At 36.4% G+C, this 23,214-nt stretch overlaps 1 protein-coding gene across 1 annotated transcript in view; it reads left to right on the top strand.

Moving 5' to 3' along the window:
* The window catches only part of LOC133733711 (probable cyclic nucleotide-gated ion channel 20, chloroplastic), a 36,060-nt gene extending 14,958 nt beyond the window's left edge, over nucleotides 1–21,102 (top strand). Inside the window, exon 5 of the mRNA XM_062161353.1 lies at nucleotides 20,086–21,102. Within this exon, the coding sequence (XP_062017337.1) occupies nucleotides 20,086–20,112 (27 nt within the window). The 3' untranslated portion in view covers nucleotides 20,113–21,102. The remainder of the gene's footprint in view (nucleotides 1–20,085) is intronic.
* The last annotated feature ends 2,112 nt before the right edge of the window (nucleotides 21,103–23,214 follow it).

Genomic DNA, 23,214 nt, shown 5'->3' on the forward strand with positions numbered 1-23,214 from the left:
TGGGACGTCCTTTCTTAAGGACAGCTAGGACGAAGATAGATGTGTATGCAGGATCTCTCACCATGGAGTTTGATGGTGACGTTATTGGCTTCAACATTTTTGAAGCCATGAGGTATCCTCTTGATATAAATGATTGTTATTCTATTGACATTTTGGATGATCTTGCCCAGAAAATGTTTGATGCCATGAATGAGGATACCCTAGCCACAACACTCGAACAAGGAGTAGGGTACACGAAAGGCGGTGCCCTTATCTCAGAGGAGGAATTGAAGGACACTTGTGAAGGAAAGATCATTGAAAACGTCTCATTCCTTGAAGCCTCACCCTATGTAGGTAAGTCTACTTCACCCTTGTCCATTCAGTTATCTGCTAATAAGACTTTACCTTCAGTGGTTCAGGCACCAGAACTTGAACTTAAACCTCTACCAAACCACTTGAAGTATGTCTACTTAGGGGACAAGGAGACGTTACCAGTGATTGTGTCCTCCTCTCTTACTTCGTCTCAAGAGGAGAGATTGGTGGAGATGTTGAAGCAACACAAGACCGCCATAGGATGGACATTGGCGGATATCAAGGGAATAAGCCCTACTACTTGCGTCCATAGAATACTTCTTGAGGAGGGGACAAAACCCACTAGAGAGGCTCAACGTCGTCTCAACCCTCCTATGATGGAAGTTGTGAAGAAGGAGGTCATCAAGCTCCTTGATTGTGGGGTGATCTACCCTATCTCAGACTCCAAGTGGGTCTCTCCAGTTCAGGTTGTGCCCAAGAAATCTGGGGTAACTGTGGTGAAGAATGCTGAGAACGAACTGGTGCCCCAAAGGACAGTCACAGGCCACAGAGTTTGCATTGATTATAGGAAGCTCAACGCAACAACAAGGAAAGATCACTTTCCTCTTCCATTCATTGATCAGATGCTTGAGCGTTTGGCTGGCCATGATTACTACTGCTTCTTGGATGGCTACTCAGGCTACAATCAGATTGCCATAGCCAATGAAGACCAAGAGAAGACAACCTTCACTTGCCCCTTTGGGACGTTTGCCTATCGACGCATGCCCTTTGGACTTTGCAACGCCCCAGGTACCTTTCAGAGGTGTATGGTAAGTATTTTTTCAGATTATATTGAGAAAATCATAGAGGTATTCATGGATGACTTTTCAGTTTTTGGAAAGAATTTTGATGATTGTCTTAATAATCTGGAAGTAATTCTAAAACGTTGCATGGAAACTAACCTTGTACTTAATTGGGAGAAATGCCATTTTATGGTTAAACAAGGAATAGTTCTAGGACATATTGTCTCTGCTAGGGGAATAGAGGTTGATAAGGCCAAGGTGGATATTGTGCGTTACTTACCCTCTCCCACTTCTGTGAGAGAGATTCGTTCTTTCCTTGGCCATGCAGGTTTTTATAGGAGGTTTATCAAGGACTTCTCCAAGATTTCGAGACCTCTATGCCAACTACTCCAGAAGGATGTCCCGTTTCACTTTGACAAGGATTGTCAAGATGCTTTTGACAAGCTTAAGGAGTTGTTGACGTCAGCCCCCATCATGCTACCTCCAGATTGGTCCTTGCCCTTTGAGTTGATGTGTGATGCCTCTGACTATGCAGTTGGAGCTGTTTTGGGGCAAAGGAAGGACAAACGACCCTATGCCATCTACTACGCCTCAAGGACTCTGAATGATGCACAAATGAATTACTCCACCACAGAGAAAGAGCTCCTTGCAGTTGTCTTTGCCCTCGAAAAGTTTCGTTCCTACTTACTTGGTACCAAGGTGATTATTTATACTGACCATGCAGCTTTGAAGTACTTGATGACCAAGAAGGAGGCGAAACCAAGGCTTATCAGATGGGTCCTACTCTTACAAGAGTTTGACGTTGAAATCAAGGACAAGAAGGGTAGTGAAAACGTGGTAGCTGACCACTTGAGTCGTTTGGTCCATGCAGAAGACCCTCTCCCTCTGGTGGAGACGTTTCCAGATGAGCAGCTCTTTGGACTTCAGGTAAGTGAACCATGGTATGCTGATATTGTGAACTATATTGTTTCTAGGAAGATTCCTGATACCATGTCACGTGCTCATAGAGATAGGCTTAAGAAAACTGTTAAGCAATATGTTTGGGATGAACCTTATTTGTGGAAATATTGCTCTGATCAACTGATTAGGAGATGTGTGCCTGAACATGAACATAATGCCATACTTTCTTTTTGCCATTCTAAAGCATGTGGGGGTCACTTTGGGTCTAAAAAGACTGCTTTTAAGGTGTTAGAGTCTGGGTTCTTTTGGCCAACGTTATTTAAGGATGCACATGCATATTGTTTAACTTGTGATAGATGCCAACGAACCGGAAATCTAAGTTCTAGAGATCAAATGCCATTGTCCAATATCATAACTGTTGAAATATTTGATGTCTGGGGCATAGATTTCATGGGACCTTTCCCTTCATCTTTTGGGTTTCTATATATCTTACTTGCAGTGGACTATGTTTCCAAATGGGTGGAAGCAAAGGCCACTAGAACTAATGACTCTAAGGTTGTTGCAGATTTTATCAAGTCTAACATCTTTAGCAGGTTTGGAATGCCTAGAGTTCTCATTAGTGATGGTGGATCCCATTTTTGCAATCGGACGATTGAGGCCTTGTTGAAGAAATATGATGTTACACATAAGGTTTCTACACCTTATCACCCCCAAACTAGTGGGCAGGCTGAGGTCTCAAATCGTCAGATCAAGGGGATATTGGAAAAGACTGTGAACCCCAACAGGAAGGATTGGTCCCTCCGCTTGGAGGATGCTTTGTGGGCCTACAGAACTGCATACAAGACTCCCATAGGTATGTCCCCATATCATATTGTCTATGGCAAACCTTGCCATTTACCTGTGGAGTTAGAGCACAAAGCTTGGTGGGCTGTGAAGCAGTTTAACATGGATATTGATGAAGCTGGGCTTCATAGGAAGCTGCAGTTGCAAGAGTTAGAGGAGATTAGGAATGATGCTTTCGAAAGTGCCAACATTTATAAAGAAAAGACTAAGGCATTCCATGATAAAATGATTCGAAGGAAGACTTTTGTTGTGGGTCAAAAAGTTCTTCTCTTCCATTCTCGTCTCAAACTCTTCCCAGGTAAACTTCGTTCTCGTTGGATTGGACCTTTTGTTATCACTAATGTGTTTTCTCATGGAGCTGTGCAGATAAAGAGTGAACAAACAGGTAACGAGTTCAAAGTGAATGGCCATCGCTTGAAGCCTTACTATGAGGCGTTTGTGGAACACGAAGTGGAGGAAGTACCCCTCCAAAACGTTCCACCTCTTGAGGATTAAATGGAGGTAAAAGTCTAGGCTGAAAGACTATAAACATTAAGCGCTGCTTGGGAGGCAACCCAATTCAGAAGTAGCTGTGGAGGAGCCTTCAACGCAGATTTGTTTTTTTTTTTTTTTTCCTCCCTACTTCTTTATTATATGCTTTTTGTTTTTCTTTGAACTTTCTTTTCGTAAATTTCATCCCTATATGCTTAAGTGTTTCATTGCATGCTTATGATTGATTACATTGAGGACAATGCAATATTTAAGTGTGGGGGAAGGGATTTATATTTTTTTTGAGTCTTTTATTTTGAGTCATATATTGAAAAATACAAAAAAATCGAAAAAATGTCATAAAAATAAAAATTTCGTTGTTTTTGTTTTTGTTTTGAGTCTTAGGATGCCCTTTCAACTGTCTAGGATGATTCTAAATCTCTGAAATCATGACTAAAAGAGGATCACGAAATTGAGATAACTTAAAATGGTATTCTTTGGTTAATTGAGATATATGAAAAATATGTGCCTTGTAGTGGATATGGATTTCGAAACTTTGGTACAGAATATGAGCATGTTAAGATGAGTTTTAATTCATATAAACCCATGTGAGATAATTGAACCATGTTCCTTTTTCTTGGAGTGAAAATGAAAATATATTCTTAATTTCTTGGCGATGTTTTGATGATCTCATTATTCTTTCATCTTGATTGATTACTTGCCATAGATTAAGTTTGATGGACTAGAGAATGCTAGAATTCGCTCTTGTGCTTGTTGAAACGTTATATCAATACATGGCCCTGATTCTGGAAAGGATAGAGGCACCCTAGGAATTACCACCATTGCCAAATGAACCTGTGTCCCTAATTGTGCCCGTCGTGGGACTCCCCTAGATAAACCCCTTTGAGCCTACGTTAAGCCTTTTCTTTCATCACCCTTAAAATCTTTAACCTAAGCCTTAGTATTGATAGGAGCATTTTAATGCGACGTTTTAACTGTTATTACCTCATATTTACTTAGTTATTTCCTTAAATAAATCCTTCTTGATTAGGAAAGTTTCCATCTTTAGAAAGTTTCTATTTTTAGTAATTTTAATAAAAGTTTCTATTTTCTAGGTACATTGGAATAAATGACAAGGAAATAAAGCTGAAATGAAGAAATGGAGTTTTCCTGGTCCGACTAGGAATCCCAGTCAACGCAGGAATCCTGATGATGCTAGGAAACCTGAAGGCATTAGGAGACCACATGGCTTGAAGATGACGTGGGAGATATTATGGGAGATTAAATCTGATTTTTGCATGGGAAATCAAGGAGATTATGTTGAGAAAATCAAGGGAGAGTTTCAAGGGATTGTGCAACAAGAAAAAGCTCAAAACAAGTCCAGATTCGTTCCTTAATTCCCTCAAGATATGTTGGCTGAAATTAGAGAATAAAATCTGCAATTTTAATGTGAAAATCAAGAGAAAATCAAGGGGAGGATGTTAAGGATAAAGCCCTGGAGAGATTTAAGGGAGAAAAGGTCCAAAATGAGTCCGGATACATTGTCTAGGTTCATGCCTAGATATTTGGCCGAAAATTAAGAGAAAAATCAGAAATAATCTTGGGAAAATCAGCAACAATATATTAGGGATTAATTTTGGAGCTTTTTGATTGGTTGGATGACACACAGAGCTGACGTGGCGCTACGTGATTGGTCGAAGCTGTGTGGCAAAGCTTGGTCGTTCCCCTATATAAACCCCCCTATGCTAGACGTTTAACACACACATTTCATTCAGAAAATCCTCCATAACGTCATAAGCTCTCTCTCTCTCTCCATTCTCTAGTTGCAAAGTTCTGCGTTTTCAAGCAAGGAGAGGAAGAAGAAGAAGGAGCCGTGAAGATCATATCCTCCATCATCCACCTTGAAGGCTTGCTTCCAAGATTCAAGATCCAACCATCTAGCTCTCCATCTCCATCTCCACTCACGGTGTAATTCGTTCCTTTTCCTTGTAACCTTTTTGGTTTCCTTGTTTGATTTCGTATGAACTTGTTTCTAGTTAACCTAACGTTTAGGGCGAAGTTTAAGCCCAATTTCTATGTTTAAATAAAGTTTTTGAATTCTATAATTGTGATTCGAAGTTGCTTATGTGAGTTTGTTTAATTAAATTTGCTTTATAGATAACTTTTGTATTTTAATCTTATGTGGTTGCAAACACTTAGGGTTTCGATATAATTGGTGCTAGGTTTAAGAACATGAAATCGACTTTTCGTTTTGTGTAAACTTGAATCAAAGTAGTAAAGGTTTTGAGCAAAGATCGAATTTAATTAACGAGGATTGCAATTAGGTGGACTTTTCCATACTAAGTTGTACACTTGAGTTGATAGCCTTTCTTTATGTGTAATGCATTAAACATGACATGATTGACTAGCTTTCTAGGGTTTGATTGCATGTTTGATAGGATTAATCTAGGTGCTTTCACTTAGGTTAATTAGCATTGAAAAGTAAAATATGGGAAATCATTTGCTTTCGAATGTTTCACATGATCAACTCCTTTCTCATGACTTAGATGAACAATTATAGGGTTTGAATCGAATTTGATTACATGGAATTGGTTTTGATCTTTGTTCCTTGCGTTCCACCCTTGTATATATGTTTTTACGTTTTCTTTATTTTATTTACTTTAACTTTTGATTTTATAATTCTTAAACCCCCCTTTTATTTCGTTATTTGTATATATTCTTTTTGTAAATAATACTTTTTACTTTTACTAATTAATTAATTGTTTTTGCAATTACAGGTGTACCCTCAATCCCCGGTTAGAACGATCCCTACTTATTCTATACTAACAACTACATGCAGGGTTAAATTGCGCGCTTACTTTTAGCGTATCAAGTATAGCTATAACCCTACCCTTTGTCCTAAGGACTTAGTGGAGCTAAATTGAGACTTTACTTGAAGATTTTTAACGTCAATTTTGAAGAATAAGAAGAGGTGAAGGTTCAAGTGTGGGGGTAAACTTGTCCATGAATGAAAAAATGTATGAAAAAGCCGAGAAAAAGAAAAAGAAAAAGAAAAAAAAATGAAAATATGTAAACGGCTAAGAAAAAGAAAAGAGAATATGTTTATGGACTTTAGTACCCCATACTTAGTGATCTTGGAGTTTGCTTTGAATTGAAGGCCCACTACAGAAAAATTTGGCCTTTGTCCATTTCACTAGAGTTCAAGGGAAGTTTACAATGAAGATTGGGCCCAACATGAAGACATTAGGCCCTTTTATGTGACCACTAGGAGAAAGTGACGTTTTTGCAATGCCTTGGTGAAATGTTTCGAGATCTCTACATTCATATGAGCTCTACTAGGTTTTTAGGACACCTTGTTAAATTCCTTACCCTTCGTTTCTTTAAACCTTGAGCCATGGCCCCATTACAAACCTTGAGAAGACCTTCTTGATCCTTAAGATGGGACAACCCTTGATGTGGAGATGAGTTGCAAGAGTTGAACCTATGGCTTGGGTCCATCTGTGCAAGTAGTTGATATCCTTCATGAGATCTTTAAAAGAAAATTATACTTGTGCTTTCGTTTCTTGCATTATGTGATATACTTGCTATCTTTCACATATACTTGAGTGTATAAGCTTTTAAGCATTGCCATGATCTGAGAGAAGAAAGAGTGAATATACCTTGTGAGGAATTGAATCAAACTTGTTTGAAGCATGCTTGACAGAAACCATCACCATTGTTCCAACCAAGTCCTACTTGTGTATATGTGAATTATGTGTTTTAATTAACTCTCGAATACCTAAACATTGATTCTTGGTGAAATGCTAATCTTGGTGTTGTGAAAGTAAGTGATTGCTGAGACAAATAGTTGAAGGGCAATAGAGTCTTTGTATTTATTTGAGTCTTTAATTTTCGTTGAGTCTTAGTGTGTGTCTTTGTTTGATCTTGCTAAGGGACTAGCAAAAGCTAAGTGTGGGGGAATTTGATAGGAGCATTTTAATGCGACGTTTTAACTGCATTTCCTTACATTTCTTGCGTCATTTCCTTAGTAAAACTCTGTTTAGGAAAGTTTCCATTCTTTGATTGGGAAAGTTCCTATTTGTAGAAAGTTTCCATTTTTCTTAGTTTCTATTTTCCATTTTTAGAAAGTTTCTATTCTTGTAGTTTTCATTTCTCATTTCTGGCAAGTTTCTATTTTTTCATTTTTAGTAACTTTCTATTTTTCATTTTTAGTAAGTTTCTATTTTTCAAATTAGGAAAGTTTCTATTTCTCATACTAGTTTCTATTTTCAGGACTTCCGAGCTAAAAAGTGGAAATGAACGCACGAATGGAAGGAGGAGCCTGCGAACATCAAGACAAACAAATATGAGAGAAAACGGTCCACACATTTGAGCAGAAATGAAGAAACAAGCTTTCCTAGTGCAACCAGGAAACCCTGCGAAATGGAGGAGAGCTTACCAATGAAGTTTCCAACGCAACTATGAAAAGAAATGAAGAAAATGAAGTGTTTTGCGTTGGAAAAGAAGAAGGCTTGAAGATGAAGCAACGAAGCCCAAGAGCACTTTGAATTTTCGGCAAAATGGATCATGGCCCATCATGGCCCAAGAGATTAGGGTTTGTGACGCATGGAATAAACCCTAGGAGAGTTTTGCCGTCCAAAATGAAGAGAGAAACAAGGAGTTGGCGTCCAAAAATCAGAAATTAAAAGGAGATATTCTAGGGAGATTTTCTAGGGTTATTTTTATGGAAATACATCAAGAGATAAACCCTAGAATATCTTTTGCCGTCCAAGCCAAGAGGAAAAGGAGGAATTGCCGTGATATTCATGAAGAAACCCTAGAGAATTCGGCAAAGAGAGATTCTAGGGGAGAGTTTTAAGGAAAGCCAAAGTGTGGAGACCAAGAAACGGCCAAAAAGGAGTCTAGGTTCGTTCCCTATATTCTCTAAGGAAGTTTGGCCGAAATTGAACTACAAAATCAGAATATATCTTTATATATTTCGGCCAAAATATTAGGGAATTAAAATGGAGTTTTGTGATTGGTTGAACCATGTCATAGGGCTTATTTGGCAAGCTATTATTGGAGGAAATTATGTGGCATTTTCAGATTAATTCCTTGGGATATTAAGAGGTTTACACGGCTAGGAGAGCAAGGAGGCGTCCACTATATATTCTCACACATTCTCAACGTCAAGTTCCCTTCCTTTGTGTTTTACAACTTTAGAAAAATTCAGAAAAGCTCTCTAGCCTAGCCGTGCTCTTCTCCATCCTCTAAGGCAACCACGAAGTGCAAGCAAGGCCAAGGAAGAAGAAGACAAGCCGTGAACACCATCCATCCTCCACCTTGAAGATTGCTTTCGAAATTCAAGAGACCACATCACCTTTTCGTTCATCACCATCTCCATCTCTTGGTGTAATTCGATTCTTCCTTGTAACTTTGTTTGTATTTTCGTTGGTTATGCCTTAGTTGACACATATGTTTGAACAAGTATTGTTTTCTGAAATTTTATGATTAATAGTTAATTTTCAGATTCATACTTTGCGAATTATGGTTGCTTATGTGTGAGTGTTTGATTAAATTTGCATGATAGAAATCTTTTGTATGTTAATCTTAAAGGGTTCGAAACTTTTAGGGTTTTTATATAATTGGTGCTACGAATTTAAGAACATGAATCAACTTTCTGGTTTTGTGTTCTTGAATCAATAAGTAGTAAAGGTTTTGTACAAAAACCGAATTTAATCAAAGAAGATTGCAATTAGGTGGACTTTTTCATACTAAGTTGCACATTTGAATTGATAGCCTTTCTAGGTGCTTATTGCGTTAAACATGTATGATTGACTAGCTTTCTAGGGCTTGAATGCATGTTTGATAGGATTAGTCTATGTGCTTTCACTTAGATTAATTAGCGTTGAAAGTAAAATATGGGAAATTGTTTGCTTTGAACGTTTCACATGATCAATTCCTCTTGCATGACTATGATGAACAATGATGAACTTGAATTAATTTTAATCATATGTTTCGATTTTGATCTTTGTTCTTGCATTCCATTTATAATTTTATGTTTTTGCATTTCAATTGTTTTATTAACTTAGTTTTATTTTCAGAAAAACCAAAAATCCCCCCTAATTTCGTGTACAATGTCTATAATTGTAAATATCTTTGTGAATATTATACTTTGTTTTGATTTTAATTGTTTAATTGTTTGACAATGACAGGTGTACCCTCAATCCCCGGAATAGAACGATCCCTATTTATTCTATACTACTAACGATATTTCAGGGTTAAATTAGGCGCTTGCTTTGAGCGCATCAATTTTTGGCGCCGTTGCCGGGGATTGAAAAATCATTTGTCACTTTGTGAATATTGTGTTTTGTTTATATTGTGACCGAAAAAAAAAAAAAAAAAATTTACTTGTTAATTATTTTGTAATTATCGAAATTTACTTAGTTTAATTACTTAGGTTGTTATTTGTATTATTGAACACGAGTTTAATTGTGGGTTGTAAATTAAAGAAGGAATAGGTGAAGTCGTGTTTATTAATATTGGCCTAAACCACTTATTGGTACCTAGTTCAGGTCCCTTAAGGTTGAGGGCGGCCTCTATTAACATTCATTGAACTGTCTAACACACCTAGGACCTTTTACATCCTAGTAAGAATATCCTATGTGAGATGGTGTCTAGGAAGGGGACAACGTTGATACGCTAAAAGCAAGCGCGCAATTTAACCCTGCAAAATGTAGTTGTTAGTATAGAATAAGTAGGGATCGTTCTATTCCGGGGATTGAGGGTACACCTGTCATTGTCAAACAATTAAACAATTAAAATTAAAACAAAGTATAATATTCACAAATGTATTCACAAAATATAAACATTTTACACGAAAAGGGGGGATTTTGTTTTTGGTTTTTTTGAAAATGAAACTAAGTTAACAAAAACAATTAAAATGCAAAAACATAAAAATACGAATGGAATGAAGGAACAAAGATCAAAACCGAAACTTATGATTAAAATTGATTCAAACCCTAATATTGTTCATCTAAGTCATGAGAAAGGAGTTGATCATGTGAAACATTCGAAAGCAAATGAATTCCCATTTTTTACTTTTCAATGCTAATTAACCTAAGCGAAAGCACCTAGATTAATCCTATCAAACATGCAATCAAACCCTAGAAAGCTAGTCAATCATGTCATGTTTAACGCATTACACATAGAGAAAGGCTATCAACTCAAGTGTACAACTTAGTATGGAAAAGTCCACCTAATTGCAATTCTCTTTAATTAAATTCGATCTTTGTACAAAACCTTTACTACTTTGATTCAAGTTTACACAAAACGAAAAGTCGATTTCATGTTCTTAAACCTAGCACCATTCATATCGAAACCCTAAGTGTTTGCAACCACATAAGATTAAAATACAAAAGTTATCTATAACGCAAATTTAATTAAACAAACCCACATAAGCAACTCTCGAATCACAATATATGAATCTGAAAATTCTCAATTAATCATAAAAATTCCAGAAATAATACTTTGTTCAAACATATATGTCAACTAGTTCATAACCAACGAAATTCAAAGCAAAGGTTACAAAGGAGAATAGGATTACACCGTGGATGAAGATGAGATGGATGATTCACGTTGTGGATTCTTGAAACTCGAAAGCAAGCTTCAAGGATGGCTATGGATGGAAGTGCTCACGGCTTCTCTTCTTCTTCTTTGGCCTTGCTTGAACTCGTGGAGATGACTAAACTTGAAACTAGAGGATGGAAAGGAAAATGGAAAGGAAATGGAGAGACAAAGAAAATGGAATGGATGAAGGAATGTCTTTCTTCTTTGTTGTAGCCTCTATTTATAGGCTACCAAGCAAAACTATTTGGATTTAAACAAATGATGATATGTTAGGTTTGAGCATTTAAACATTAATGGAATTTATTAGGTTTGAATATTTAAACACTAATGGAATTTGTTAGGTTTGAGTCACTTTCTACTCATTTTTCCTTCAATTAATTCTCCACCAAGACTTCAGATTTTGCCCGTGACTTCTTCATATGAAATGATCCATCATGAGTGTAGATCATTCTGTAAAATTTTCAGAATTTATCTCCATGTGTTTGGGCCGGAATTTCTGCTGGACTCCTTACAGGTCCAGTTTTCCAGTTTTGCTTCTGCAGAACATTGGGCTGACTGTTTGAAGGCCTTCCACTTCTTTTTGGCTCTTGCACTCTTCATAAGAAATGTTTCTTAGGATGTCTAGAATGGATCTGGAAGGTTTCAGCTCATTTGAAGATCATTTGGTCAGGTGGTCGCTCCTTCTTCCTTGCTTGGCTTGGTTTCTCCTAGCCGGAGTAGGAAAATGTGTAAAGTTGACCTTTTTAGTGCATTTCCATTTTTCTCCATCATTTTATGGACCTAACACTTATTTCATCATCATCTACTCCAATGTACCTAAAAATAAAAATTGAATTAAAAATCGATTCGTTAAGGAATTAACTAAGCAAAATGTGAGGAATTAACTATTAAAATATCACATTAAAATGCTTCTATCAAATTCCCCCACACTTAGCTTTTGCTAGTCCCTTAGCAAAATCAAAACACAGACACAACTAAGACTCAACGAAAATTTAAAGACTCTACAAATACAATGACTCTATTGCCCTTCAACTTTTTGTCTCAGCAATCTCTTACTTTCACCACACCAAGATTAGCACTCAACCAAGAATTAATGTTTAGGCATTCGAGAGTTAATTAAAACATGTAATCCACACATACACAAGTAGGACTTGGTTGTAACAATGGTGATGGGTTTAAGCTTAGCATGCTTCAGACAAGTATGATTCAAATCTCACAAGTATATCCCTCTTTCTTCTCTCAGATCATGGCAATGCTTAAAAGCTTATTCACTCAAGTACATGTGAAAGATAAACAAAGTAGATCACATATGTATAGAAACAAAAGCACATAATTTTTCTTTTAAAGATCTCATGAAGGATATCAACTACTTGCACGAATGGACTGCCATAGGTTCAACTCTTGTAACTTATCTCCACATCAAGGGCTGTCCCATCTTAAGGATCAAGAAGGTCCTCTCTCAAGGGTTGTAATGGGGCTCAGGCTCAAGGTTTAAAGAAACGAAAGGTAAGGATTTATCAAAGTGTCCTAAAAACCTAGTAGAGCTCATATGAATGTAGAGATTTCGAAATATTCCACCAAGGCATTGCAAAAACGTCACTTCCCCATAGTGGTAATATAAGAGGGCCAAATGTCTTCATGTTGGGCCCAATCTTCAATGTAAACTTCCCTTGAATCTAGTGAAATGGACAAAGGCCAAATTTTTCTGTAGTGGGCCTTCAATTCAAAGCAAACTCCAAAATCACTAAGTATGGGGTATTAAAGTCCATATACTTTTCTTTTTATTTCTTTTTAGCCGTATATATATATATATATTTTTTTCTTTATTTTCATTTTTCACGGCTTTCACATATCTTTTCTTTATGGACAATTCTACCCCCACACTTGAACTTTCACCTCTTCTCAATCTTCATCTTTAACACCAAACCCATGTAATATGTCTCAAAAGTTAGCTCCACTAAGTTCTTAGAACAAAGGGTAGAGTTGTAACTATACTAAGCTTCATGGTTAAGGATTTTAAGGGTGATGAACGAAAAGGCTTAATGTAGGCTCAAAGGGGCTTAACTAGAGGGGTCCCACGACGGGCACAATTGGGGACACAAGTTTATTTGGCAATGGTGGTAATTCCTAGAGAACCTCTATCCCTTCCAGAATCAGGGCCATGTATTGATATCACGTCTCAACAAGCACAAGAGCGAATTCTAGCATTCTCTAGTCCATTAAACTTAATCTATGGCAAGCAGTCAATCAAGATGAAAGAATAATGAGATCATCAAAACATCGCCAAGAAATTAAGAATATATTTTCATTTCACTCCAAGAAAAAGGGACATGGCTCAATTATCTCACATGGGCTTTATGAATCACAACTCATCTTAACATGCTTATATTCTGTACCAAGGTCATGCAATCCATATCCACTACAAAGCACATATTTTTCATATATCTCAATTAACCAAAGAATACCATGTTAAAATCATCTCAATATTGTGATCCTCTTTTAGTCATGATTTCAGAGATATAGAATCATCCCAGACAGTTGAAAGGCATCCTATGACTCAAAACAAAACAAAAACAAGAACAACACATAAAGTGACGCAACATACAAGAAAAAAAAAAAAAAAAAAAAAAAAAAAAAAAAAAAAACGTTTTGGACTTAGGGATATTTCTCTTCTCCTTTCGGTAACTCCTTTGGAACATGACCAGGTGAAGAGAGGAACGATTTTGGCGGAGCTCAGCTCACTTGATTGACAGGGGACGAGACCCTTTGTCAGCACTTCTCATATCCAAACTAGACCTTTAGACATCACATCCCATTGGATGCGCCTACGATGAAGAAGATATTTACCCAAAATTCATTTTGACTCTAACAACAAACAAACAAAACAAACAAACTAAAGAACAAAGATAAACAAAAACCAAAACATGAATATAAAACCTAAAACAAAGTTAACGATTTTTTTTTTTTTTTTTTTTTTTTTTAATTTAATTTTTTTAATTTTCTGATTTTTCTGATTTTTTATTTTGTTTTCTTTTTATGACAAAAACTAACTACAAGCATTAATCCTTCCCCCCACACTTAAATCATACATTGTCCTCAATGTTAAACAAGTTAGAGCATGCAATGAACAATTATCATGTGAATGGAATGATTAACTCAAGAAAACCTAAAAACAAAAACTAAAAATGCAAATAACAAAGATACAATCAGAAAATAGTAATAGAGGAGATAGAGTTTAAGAGAGCAAATCTGCGTTGATGGCTCCTCCACAGCTACGGTTGAAATGGGTTGCCTCCCATGCAGCGCTTAATGTTTAAAGTCTTTCAGCCTAGACTTGTACCTCCATTTACTCCTTTGGAGGAGCGGTATGCGGGCGAGTGGCAGCCTTCTTGCTGGTTTCAGCCTTCGGAGGAGGGTTCTGATGGAGTGACATAAATAAAAAAAAACGGGGGAGGCAAGGTTCGAAACCTTAACTTGCTGCACGAAACCTTTGTCCCCAACCACTGGAGCACAAGCTGTGCTTAATATAATGTGTACAAATTTTATACTTATTATGTCATAAACGAACATAATAAAAATAAACGAGAGGCGAGGTTCGAACCTCAGACCTCTTGTACACGAACTTTACACTCAACCACTCGAGCACGGCTGCTCACGTTATTATCCATACCAATCCTTTTATTTAAACCAACTGTTTCAACTGTTTCAACAATTCGGCACAAAACATCCAAGACTGTTGCAGAAACCCAGCCCAACTCATCCAAAACTGTTTCAGAAACTCGGCCCATCATGTCCAAAACTGTTTCTGAAACTCGGCCCATCAGGCCTCCACCCACAGCTACAGTGATGCCTTGATCCGAGACAGGCCCAAGTACGGCCCACTTGTGTCACGGCTTATCCCTTCCGTGATTTATGGCAGTCAAATCTGCTTTCGGCTACAGCTGTCTGCCACAGCGCCTCGAGATTCCCTCGGTCCCCTTACACGCTCTCCACGCGCCAACAACTTTTCCGGGTTTCAGGGCGACTTTAATCCAACGCGTAGAATGAATCACAGGAATCGTCCATCCAACGGTGGAGATCTGCTCACCTCGCTCTATAAATAGGTGCATTCTGAGGGCGCAACTGTTCACTCCAAAGGAACGAAAATCTCTCCTGAGTTCCAGCCCCTCTCTCCCAACTCTTCAGCTTTCCTCTTCTTTCAAAACTCAAAATATTTCTTCTTCGATTCAATCCTTCTCTTCTGATCTTCTCTCCCATCTAGTTGATTCAATCTCATCTTTCCTCTGAACTTTCAGATCTCCAACACACCATCATCATCCTTAATCCCTTTAACAACAACTCCTTCAAACACTTGACAACTTTACTCTTCGATCTTCACATCCCCTCAACCCATCACCATGGAACCACGAACTCTGCAACTGATGGAGCTACAAACCCAGCAACAAATCGAGGATGGAGGAAACAACCAAGCAGCCGGGAGTAGTGCCAACACAGATTTCTGGCGAAGCCGTGCCAGGTGGGTTCCTACTCCAGATCAAATAAGGATCCTCAAGGATCTTTACTACGACAAGGGAGTTAAGCGCCCAACTACAGAGCATATTCACGAGATCTGTCTCCAGCTGAACCAGTATGGACATGTTGAGGGCAAGAACATTTATTTTTGGTTCCAGAATGTCAGGGCTCGAGAGAAGCAGATGAAGAGGTGCAATCAGGCTGCTCAAGTGCCCATGGGAACTAGTTCTCCTGGTACTGGTGGATCCATTGATCTCAATTTTGGGCCAGCTGGTTCTACTGGTGCTGGTGGATCCATCGACATCAATTTTGGGCCAGCTGGTGGATCCATTGACATCAATTTTGGGTCCACTAGTTCTACTGATGATGGTAGATCCATTAATCTCAACTTTGGTTCCACTGATTCTACTGGTAATGAAGGATTTCTTGATTTAAATTTTGTTTCATATTCTTCCTCACACTTCAACACTAATACCAGTACAACTCTTTTGGCACAACAGGAGGACAAACATCCCTGCAACAACGAGGAGGAGATCACCAGGAGATTGAAACCCTTCCATTGTTCCCCATGCATGGTGAGGACATCTTGGGCATCATGAAGACTACTTCCGAGAGAGGTAGCGGTTATGGCGGTGGCTCTCACATTTCCCTTGAGCTCAGCCTCAACTCCTACAGAGATGCAGACATGGCTTAGTATAGAGTATTATTATTATTATTATTATTATTATTTTTTTTTTTTTTTTTTTTTTTTTTTTGTAAATAGCTGAAATTAATAAGACTGAATGAATGCATTTTTTTTTTTTTTTATTATTATTTTTTTTAATTTTTTTTTTTATTATTATTAAAAAATATAGGACTCAAAAATATTTATAGGACACAAAATGAAAGACAAAAATATTTATAGGATTCAAAATGAAAGACAAAAATATAAATCCCTTCCCCCACACTTAAATATTGCATTATCCTCAATGTAATCAATTAAAAGCATGCAATGAAATAAGTAAGCATATAGGGATGGAATTTACGAAAATAACTACTAAAACAAAAAGAAAATGGAGGAGTAAAAGGGGAAGAGAAAGCAAATCTGATTATATTCTGAATTGGGTTGCCTCCCAAGCAGCGCTTGTATTTTACGTCTTGCAGCCAGACGGTACCTACATTAAATAAAGTTAGTAACTTAATATTAACAAAGAAATACAAAAAAAAAAAATAATAATAAATAAATAAACAAGTAACTATGAATTACAAACTACAAGTATAATTAACAAGTATTTTGTACACAAGACACAAGTTAGGTACACAAGTGAGTAAAAAAAAAAAAAAATGAAAAATATTTACACAAATGTTTTTTTTTTTTTTTTTTTTTTTTTTTACCTTAGTGTATCACAACATTTTGTTACATTTTCTTTTGTCATAAATATTATTGATATCAAATCTAATTCCAAGCGGTAAATCAAGTGGACATGCGGCCCAAGTATAGTCGCCTAGACACAAAGTCCCTCCTACATCCGTTGGGCAACCTTACTGAAATGGCCAGGTAGGGGAGGACGAACACGAGAGGAAAAATCCATTTTGGCATGAGCTAGGCCCATTTGTAAGCACTTCTGGATTCAAAAACCCGTCATGAACGTTGTCCCCTTCCTAGACACCATTCCACATAGGCTATACTTACTAAGATGAAAAAAGTTCATAAGTGTGAAGACAGTTCAACAAGTGTTAATAAAGGCCGCCCTCAACCTTAATGGACCTGAACTAGGTACCAATAAGGGGTTTAGGCCAATATTAACAAAAGAGACTTCACCTATTCCGTTCAATTTACAACTTACAATTAAAACTCGTATTCAACAATATAAAAAAAAAAACAACCTAGTTAATTTAAACTAAGTTTCAAACAGTTTATATACAATAATTATAAACAAAAACAAGTGATTTTTCAAGTCCCCGGCAACGGCGCCAAAAATTGATACGCTAAAAGCAAGCGCGCAATTTAACCCTGCAAAATGTAGTTGTTAGTATAGAATAAGTAGGGATCGTTCTATTCCGGGGATTGAGGGTACACCTGTCATTGTCAAACAATTAAACAATTAAAATTAAAACAAAGTATAATATTCACAAATGTATTCACAAAATATAAACATTTTACACGAAAAGGGGGGATTTTGTTTTTGGTTTTTTTGAAAATGAAACTAAGTTAACAAAAACAATTAAAATGCAAAAACATAAAAATACGAATGGAATGAAGGAACAAAGATCAAAACCGAAACTTATGATTAAAATTGATTCAAACCCTAATATTGTTCATCTAAGTCATGAGAAAGGAGTTGATCATGTGAAACATTCGAAAGCAAATGAATTCCCATTTTTTACTTTTCAATGCTAATTAACCTAAGCGAAAGCACCTAGATTAATCCTATCAAACATGCAATCAAACCCTAGAAAGCTAGTCAATCATGTCATGTTTAACGCATTACACATAGAGAAAGGCTATCAACTCAAGTGTACAACTTAGTATGGAAAAGTCCACCTAATTGCAATTCTCTTTAATTAAATTCGATCTTTGTACAAAACCTTTACTACTTTGATTCAAGTTTACACAAAACGAAAAGTCGATTTCATGTTCTTAAACCTAGCACCATTCATATCGAAACCCTAAGTGTTTGCAACCACATAAGATTAAAATACAAAAGTTATCTATAACGCAAATTTAATTAAACAAACCCACATAAGCAACTCTCGAATCACAATATATGAATCTGAAAATTCTCAATTAATCATAAAAATTCCAGAAATAATACTTTGTTCAAACATATATGTCAACTAGTTCATAACCAACGAAATTCAAAGCAAAGGTTACAAAGGAGAATAGGATTACACCGTGGATGAAGATGAGATGGATGATTCACGTTGTGGATTCTTGAAACTCGAAAGCAAGCTTCAAGGATGGCTATGGATGGAAGTGCTCACGGCTTCTCTTCTTCTTCTTTGGCCTTGCTTGAACTCGTGGAGATGACTAAACTTGAAACTAGAGGATGGAAAGGAAAATGGAAAGGAAATGGAGAGACAAAGAAAATGGAATGGATGAAGGAATGTCTTTCTTCTTTGTTGTAGCCTCTATTTATAGGCTACCAAGCAAAACTATTTGGATTTAAACAAATGATGATATGTTAGGTTTGAGCATTTAAACATTAATGGAATTTATTAGGTTTGAATATTTAAACACTAATGGAATTTGTTAGGTTTGAGTCACTTTCTACTCATTTTTCCTTCAATTAATTCTCCACCAAGACTTCAGATTTTGCCCGTGACTTCTTCATATGAAATGATCCATCATGAGTGTAGATCATTCTGTAAAATTTTCAGAATTTATCTCCATGTGTTTGGGCCGGAATTTCTGCTGGACTCCTTACAGGTCCAGTTTTCCAGTTTTGCTTCTGCAGAACATTGGGCTGACTGTTTGAAGGCCTTCCACTTCTTTTTGGCTCTTGCACTCTTCATAAGAAATGTTTCTTAGGATGTCTAGAATGGATCTGGAAGGTTTCAGCTCATTTGAAGTTCATTTGGTCAGGTGGTCGCTCCTTCTTCCTTGCTTGGCTTGGTTTCTCCTAGCCGGAGTAGGAAAATGTGTAAAGTTGACCTTTTTAGTGCATTTCCATTTTTCTCCATCATTTTATGGACCTAACACTTATTTCATCATCATCTACTCCAATGTACCTAAAAATAAAAATTGAATTAAAAATCGATTCGTTAAGGAATTAACTAAGCAAAATGTGAGGAATTAACTATTAAAATATCACATTAAAATGCTTCTATCAAACGTTCATGACGGGTTCTGGATTCAGAAGTGCTTACAAATGGGCGTAAACCTCAATGAGGGAGTAGCCTATGCCAAAATGGATCCTACCTCTTGTGTTCGCCCTCCCCTACCTGGCCATTTCAGTAAGGTTGCCCAACGGATGTAGGAGGGACTTTGTGTCTGGACGATTATACTTGGGCCGCATGTCCACTTGATTTACCGCTTGGAATTAAATTTGATATCAATAGTATTTATAACAAAAGAAAATGTAAAGAAAATGTTGTGACACTTAAGGTATATTGGATTAAACATAATCTTGGAAGGGTAGCTGTTTCCGTCCCATTGCACAACAAGATTCCCTGTTCCCGTACCTAATTGTTGAAAGTAATTGTAAATAAAAAAAAAAATAATAATAAAAAAATTAAAAAAAAAATAAAAAAAATAATAATAAATAAAAATAAAAATAAAAAATTTGAATAGTGACGTTTTGTATATGTGTTTTGTGTGAAAGTTTTGTGTCTAATTATACTTGTAAAGAATTAGAATTAAAGAAAATAAAAATTGGAGTTATGAATTTTGTTAAATACTTAATTGTTGCGAGTGTGTAAAATAATCTGAGTAGACGTTTTAATGCGACGGCAAATTGATAGGAGCATTTTAATGCGACGTTTTACTTGTTTTTCCCTACATTTTCTGCGTTATATCCTTATTAAAACTCTGTTTAGGAAATTTTCCATTCTTCGATTGGGAAAGTTCCTATTTGTAGAAAGTTTCTATTTTTGTAGTTTCTATTTTTTATTTTTGGAAAGTTTCCATTTTCAGTTTAGGAAAGTTGCCATTTTTCATTTTAGGAAAGTTTCTATTTTTCTTACTAGTTTCTATTTTCAGGACCTCGGAGCTAAAAAGTGGAAATGAACTCACAAATGGAAAGAGGAGCTTGCGAACGTCAAGGGGAGCAAAAATGAGAAACAATGGACCACAGAAATGAGCAGAAATGAAGAAAAGAAGTTCTCCTACTTCAACCAGGAAACCCTGCGAAAAGGAGGAAAGCTTACCAATGAAGTTTCCAACGTTACCATGAAAAAGAAATAGAAAAATGAAGTGTTATGATGTTGGAAGGTGACAAGGCTTGAATGAGAAGCAACAAGGCCCAAGAACTCTCAAGACTTATTGGATTTTCGGCAAAATGGATCAAAAGCCCACAAAGCCCATGGAATTAGGGTTGTGACGCAATGGATGAAACCCTAGGAAGCCTTTGCCGTGAAATATCAAGAGATAAATAAGGGAAGAGGCGTGAGAATCAAGAAGAACCTAGAAGATTTCGGGTGAGATTTTCTAGGGCTATTTTTATGGGAAGAAATATACTTGGAGACTTACCCTAGAAGGTTTTGCCGTGAAGAATGAAGAGAGAAAAGAGAAAGCAACGTGAAACCCTAGCTTTGGACGGCAAGAGAGGAGAGTTTTAAGGAAAGCAAAAGTGTGGAGACCAAGAAAAGTGCTAAAAGATGTCTAGATACATTCCTAAAATCCCTAAAGGTAGTTTGGCCGAATTCAAAGAGAAAAATCAGAATATTATCAAGGGAATTTCGGCCAAGATATTAGGGAATTAAAAGAGAATTTTGTGATTGGTTGGAACACATCATAGGGCTTATGTGGCAAGCAAGCATTGGAGGAAAATTATGTGGAGTTATCATTGTTGCCGTGAGAACTTATAGAGAATTACACGGCTTGGAGAGCAAGGATGCGTCCCCTATATATACTCAACCTTTCTCAACGTCAAAGGTTCCCTTTTCTTTACGTTTTACACTTTAGAAAAAAAATCAGAAAATCCTTTTAGCATAGCCGTGATCCTCTCCATCCTCTAGTCATCTCCACGAGTTCAAGCAAGGCCAAAGAAGAAGAAGAGAAGCCGTGAGCATCACCATCCATATCCATCCTTGAAGCTTGCTTTCGAGATTCAAGAGACCACAACGTTCATCCATCTTCATTATCATCCACGGTGTAATCCGATTCTCCTTTGTAACCTTTGCTTTGAATTTCGTTGGTTATGAACTAGTTGACATGTATGTTTGAACAAAATATTATTTCTGGAATTTTTATGATTAATTGAGAATTTTCAGATTCTTATATTGCGCTTCATTGTTGCTTTTGTGTGAGTGTTTGATTAAATTTGCATGATAGATTTCTTTTGTATTTTAATGGACTAATTTCAGTTTACCCCCCTGAGGTTAGGGGTCGTCATCATGTTAGTCCCTCTAGTTTCAATTTAATCAGTAACATCCTTGTACTCTCCAAATTCATCAGCCGTGTCCAATTTTTGGACTTCCGTCCAAATTGGACGTTAAATCTGTTATGTGGGCCCCTTTTAGGGGGCAAAATTGTAATTTTGAGCTCCAAATTATATTTAAAAAAAAATCTGTTTCCTTTTTTTTTCTTTTTTTTCTTTTTGTTTCTTCGTTGTTTTTTTTTTTTCTTCCTTTGTTTCTTTCTTTATTTTTCTCTTTCTCTTCTTTTTTTTTTCTTTTTCTTTTTATCTCTTCTTCCTCCTTCGTGTCTTCTTCTTTCTGCTGGGGGATAGCCGGCTGCACTGGCAGGTCGGTGATGCAGGCACTAGGTGCGCTGCGCGGGGTGTGGGGGTGGAGGAAGACGAAGGCGGTCGACCGGAATAGTGCCAGAATCGGGCTGGATCGAAGGCGGTGCTGTTGCTGCTGGGCCTGCGCTGTCGCAGTAGCGCGGAGGCGCTGCAGGTAGGCTGCTGGCGCGGGGCCGTGTGGGCTGCGCGGGTGGGCAGGCGCAGGGTTTGCAACAAGGTTGGGCCGGGTGTGGGTGTTGGCCGGTGAGGTGAGACCGGTCTGGAGGGGGAGGGCTGGTTGGAGGCCGGTCTGAGGAAGAAGGATTTTTTTTTTTTTTGGTGGTGGCGGCACAAAAGAAGAAAAAGTTGTTTTTTTCTTCTAGGTTTTTGATTTTTTTTTTCGACGGGAAGAATAAAGAAACTAGAAAATTAAGGTTTTTTTTTTTTATTTTTTTTATTTTTTATTTTAATAAATTTTGTCTTCAACCTATACACCACAAGTTATATAAAAAAATTCTGTTTTTTTTTTTTTTTTGTTTCTTCGCTTATTATTATTATATTTTTAAATTTTTGTCTTCAACCTATACACTACAAGTTATAATAGGTTTATAAAAACAAAAAAAAAAATACTCTAGGTGTTTCTTTTTATTTTTTTATTTTTTATTTTTATAAATTTTGTCTTCAACCTATACACCACAAGTTATAATAGGTTTATAAAAACAAAAACAAAAAATACTCTAGGTAGTTAAAAAGTCGCTCGCTGGTCTACGATATTTGTGATATATTTCCGATAAAGCGAAAAATTTTAGGATATATTTGTAAAATATATCTATAAAATATAATAGGTTTATAAAGTGAAGAATAATAGGATATATTTCCAATAAAGTGAAGAAATATTTGTAAAATATAATTAAAAAAATAAATACAGATATTTCTTCACTTTATTGGGGGATATATCCTAAAATTCTTCACTTTATTGTAAAATATAATTCTGAATTTTAGGATATATCCCCAATAAAGTGAAGAAATATATGTATTTATTTTTTTAATCATATTTTATAGATATTTCTTCACTTTATTGGGGATATATCCTAAAATTCTTCACTTTATAAACCTATTATATTTTACAGATATATCCTAAAATTCTTCGCTTTATCGGAGATATATCACAAATATCGTAGACCAGTGAGCGGCTTTTTAACCACCTAGAGTATTTTTTTTGTTTTTATAAACCTATTATAACTTGTGGTGTATAGGTTGAAGACAAAATTATAAAAAAAAATAATAATAATAATAATAATAAGCGAAGAAAAAGAAAAAACAAAAACAAGAAAATAAAAAAAAATGGAAATTTTTTTTTTTTTTTTTGTCTTGAAATGACCATTTTAGCCCTCAAAAGTCAGACTTAACAGTCCAAATTGGACGGAATAGTAGAAATTGGACAC

This window comes from Rosa rugosa, chromosome 2, assembly GCF_958449725.1.
Source record: "Rosa rugosa chromosome 2, drRosRugo1.1, whole genome shotgun sequence".
Classification (NCBI taxonomy): Eukaryota; Viridiplantae; Streptophyta; class Magnoliopsida; order Rosales; family Rosaceae; genus Rosa; species Rosa rugosa.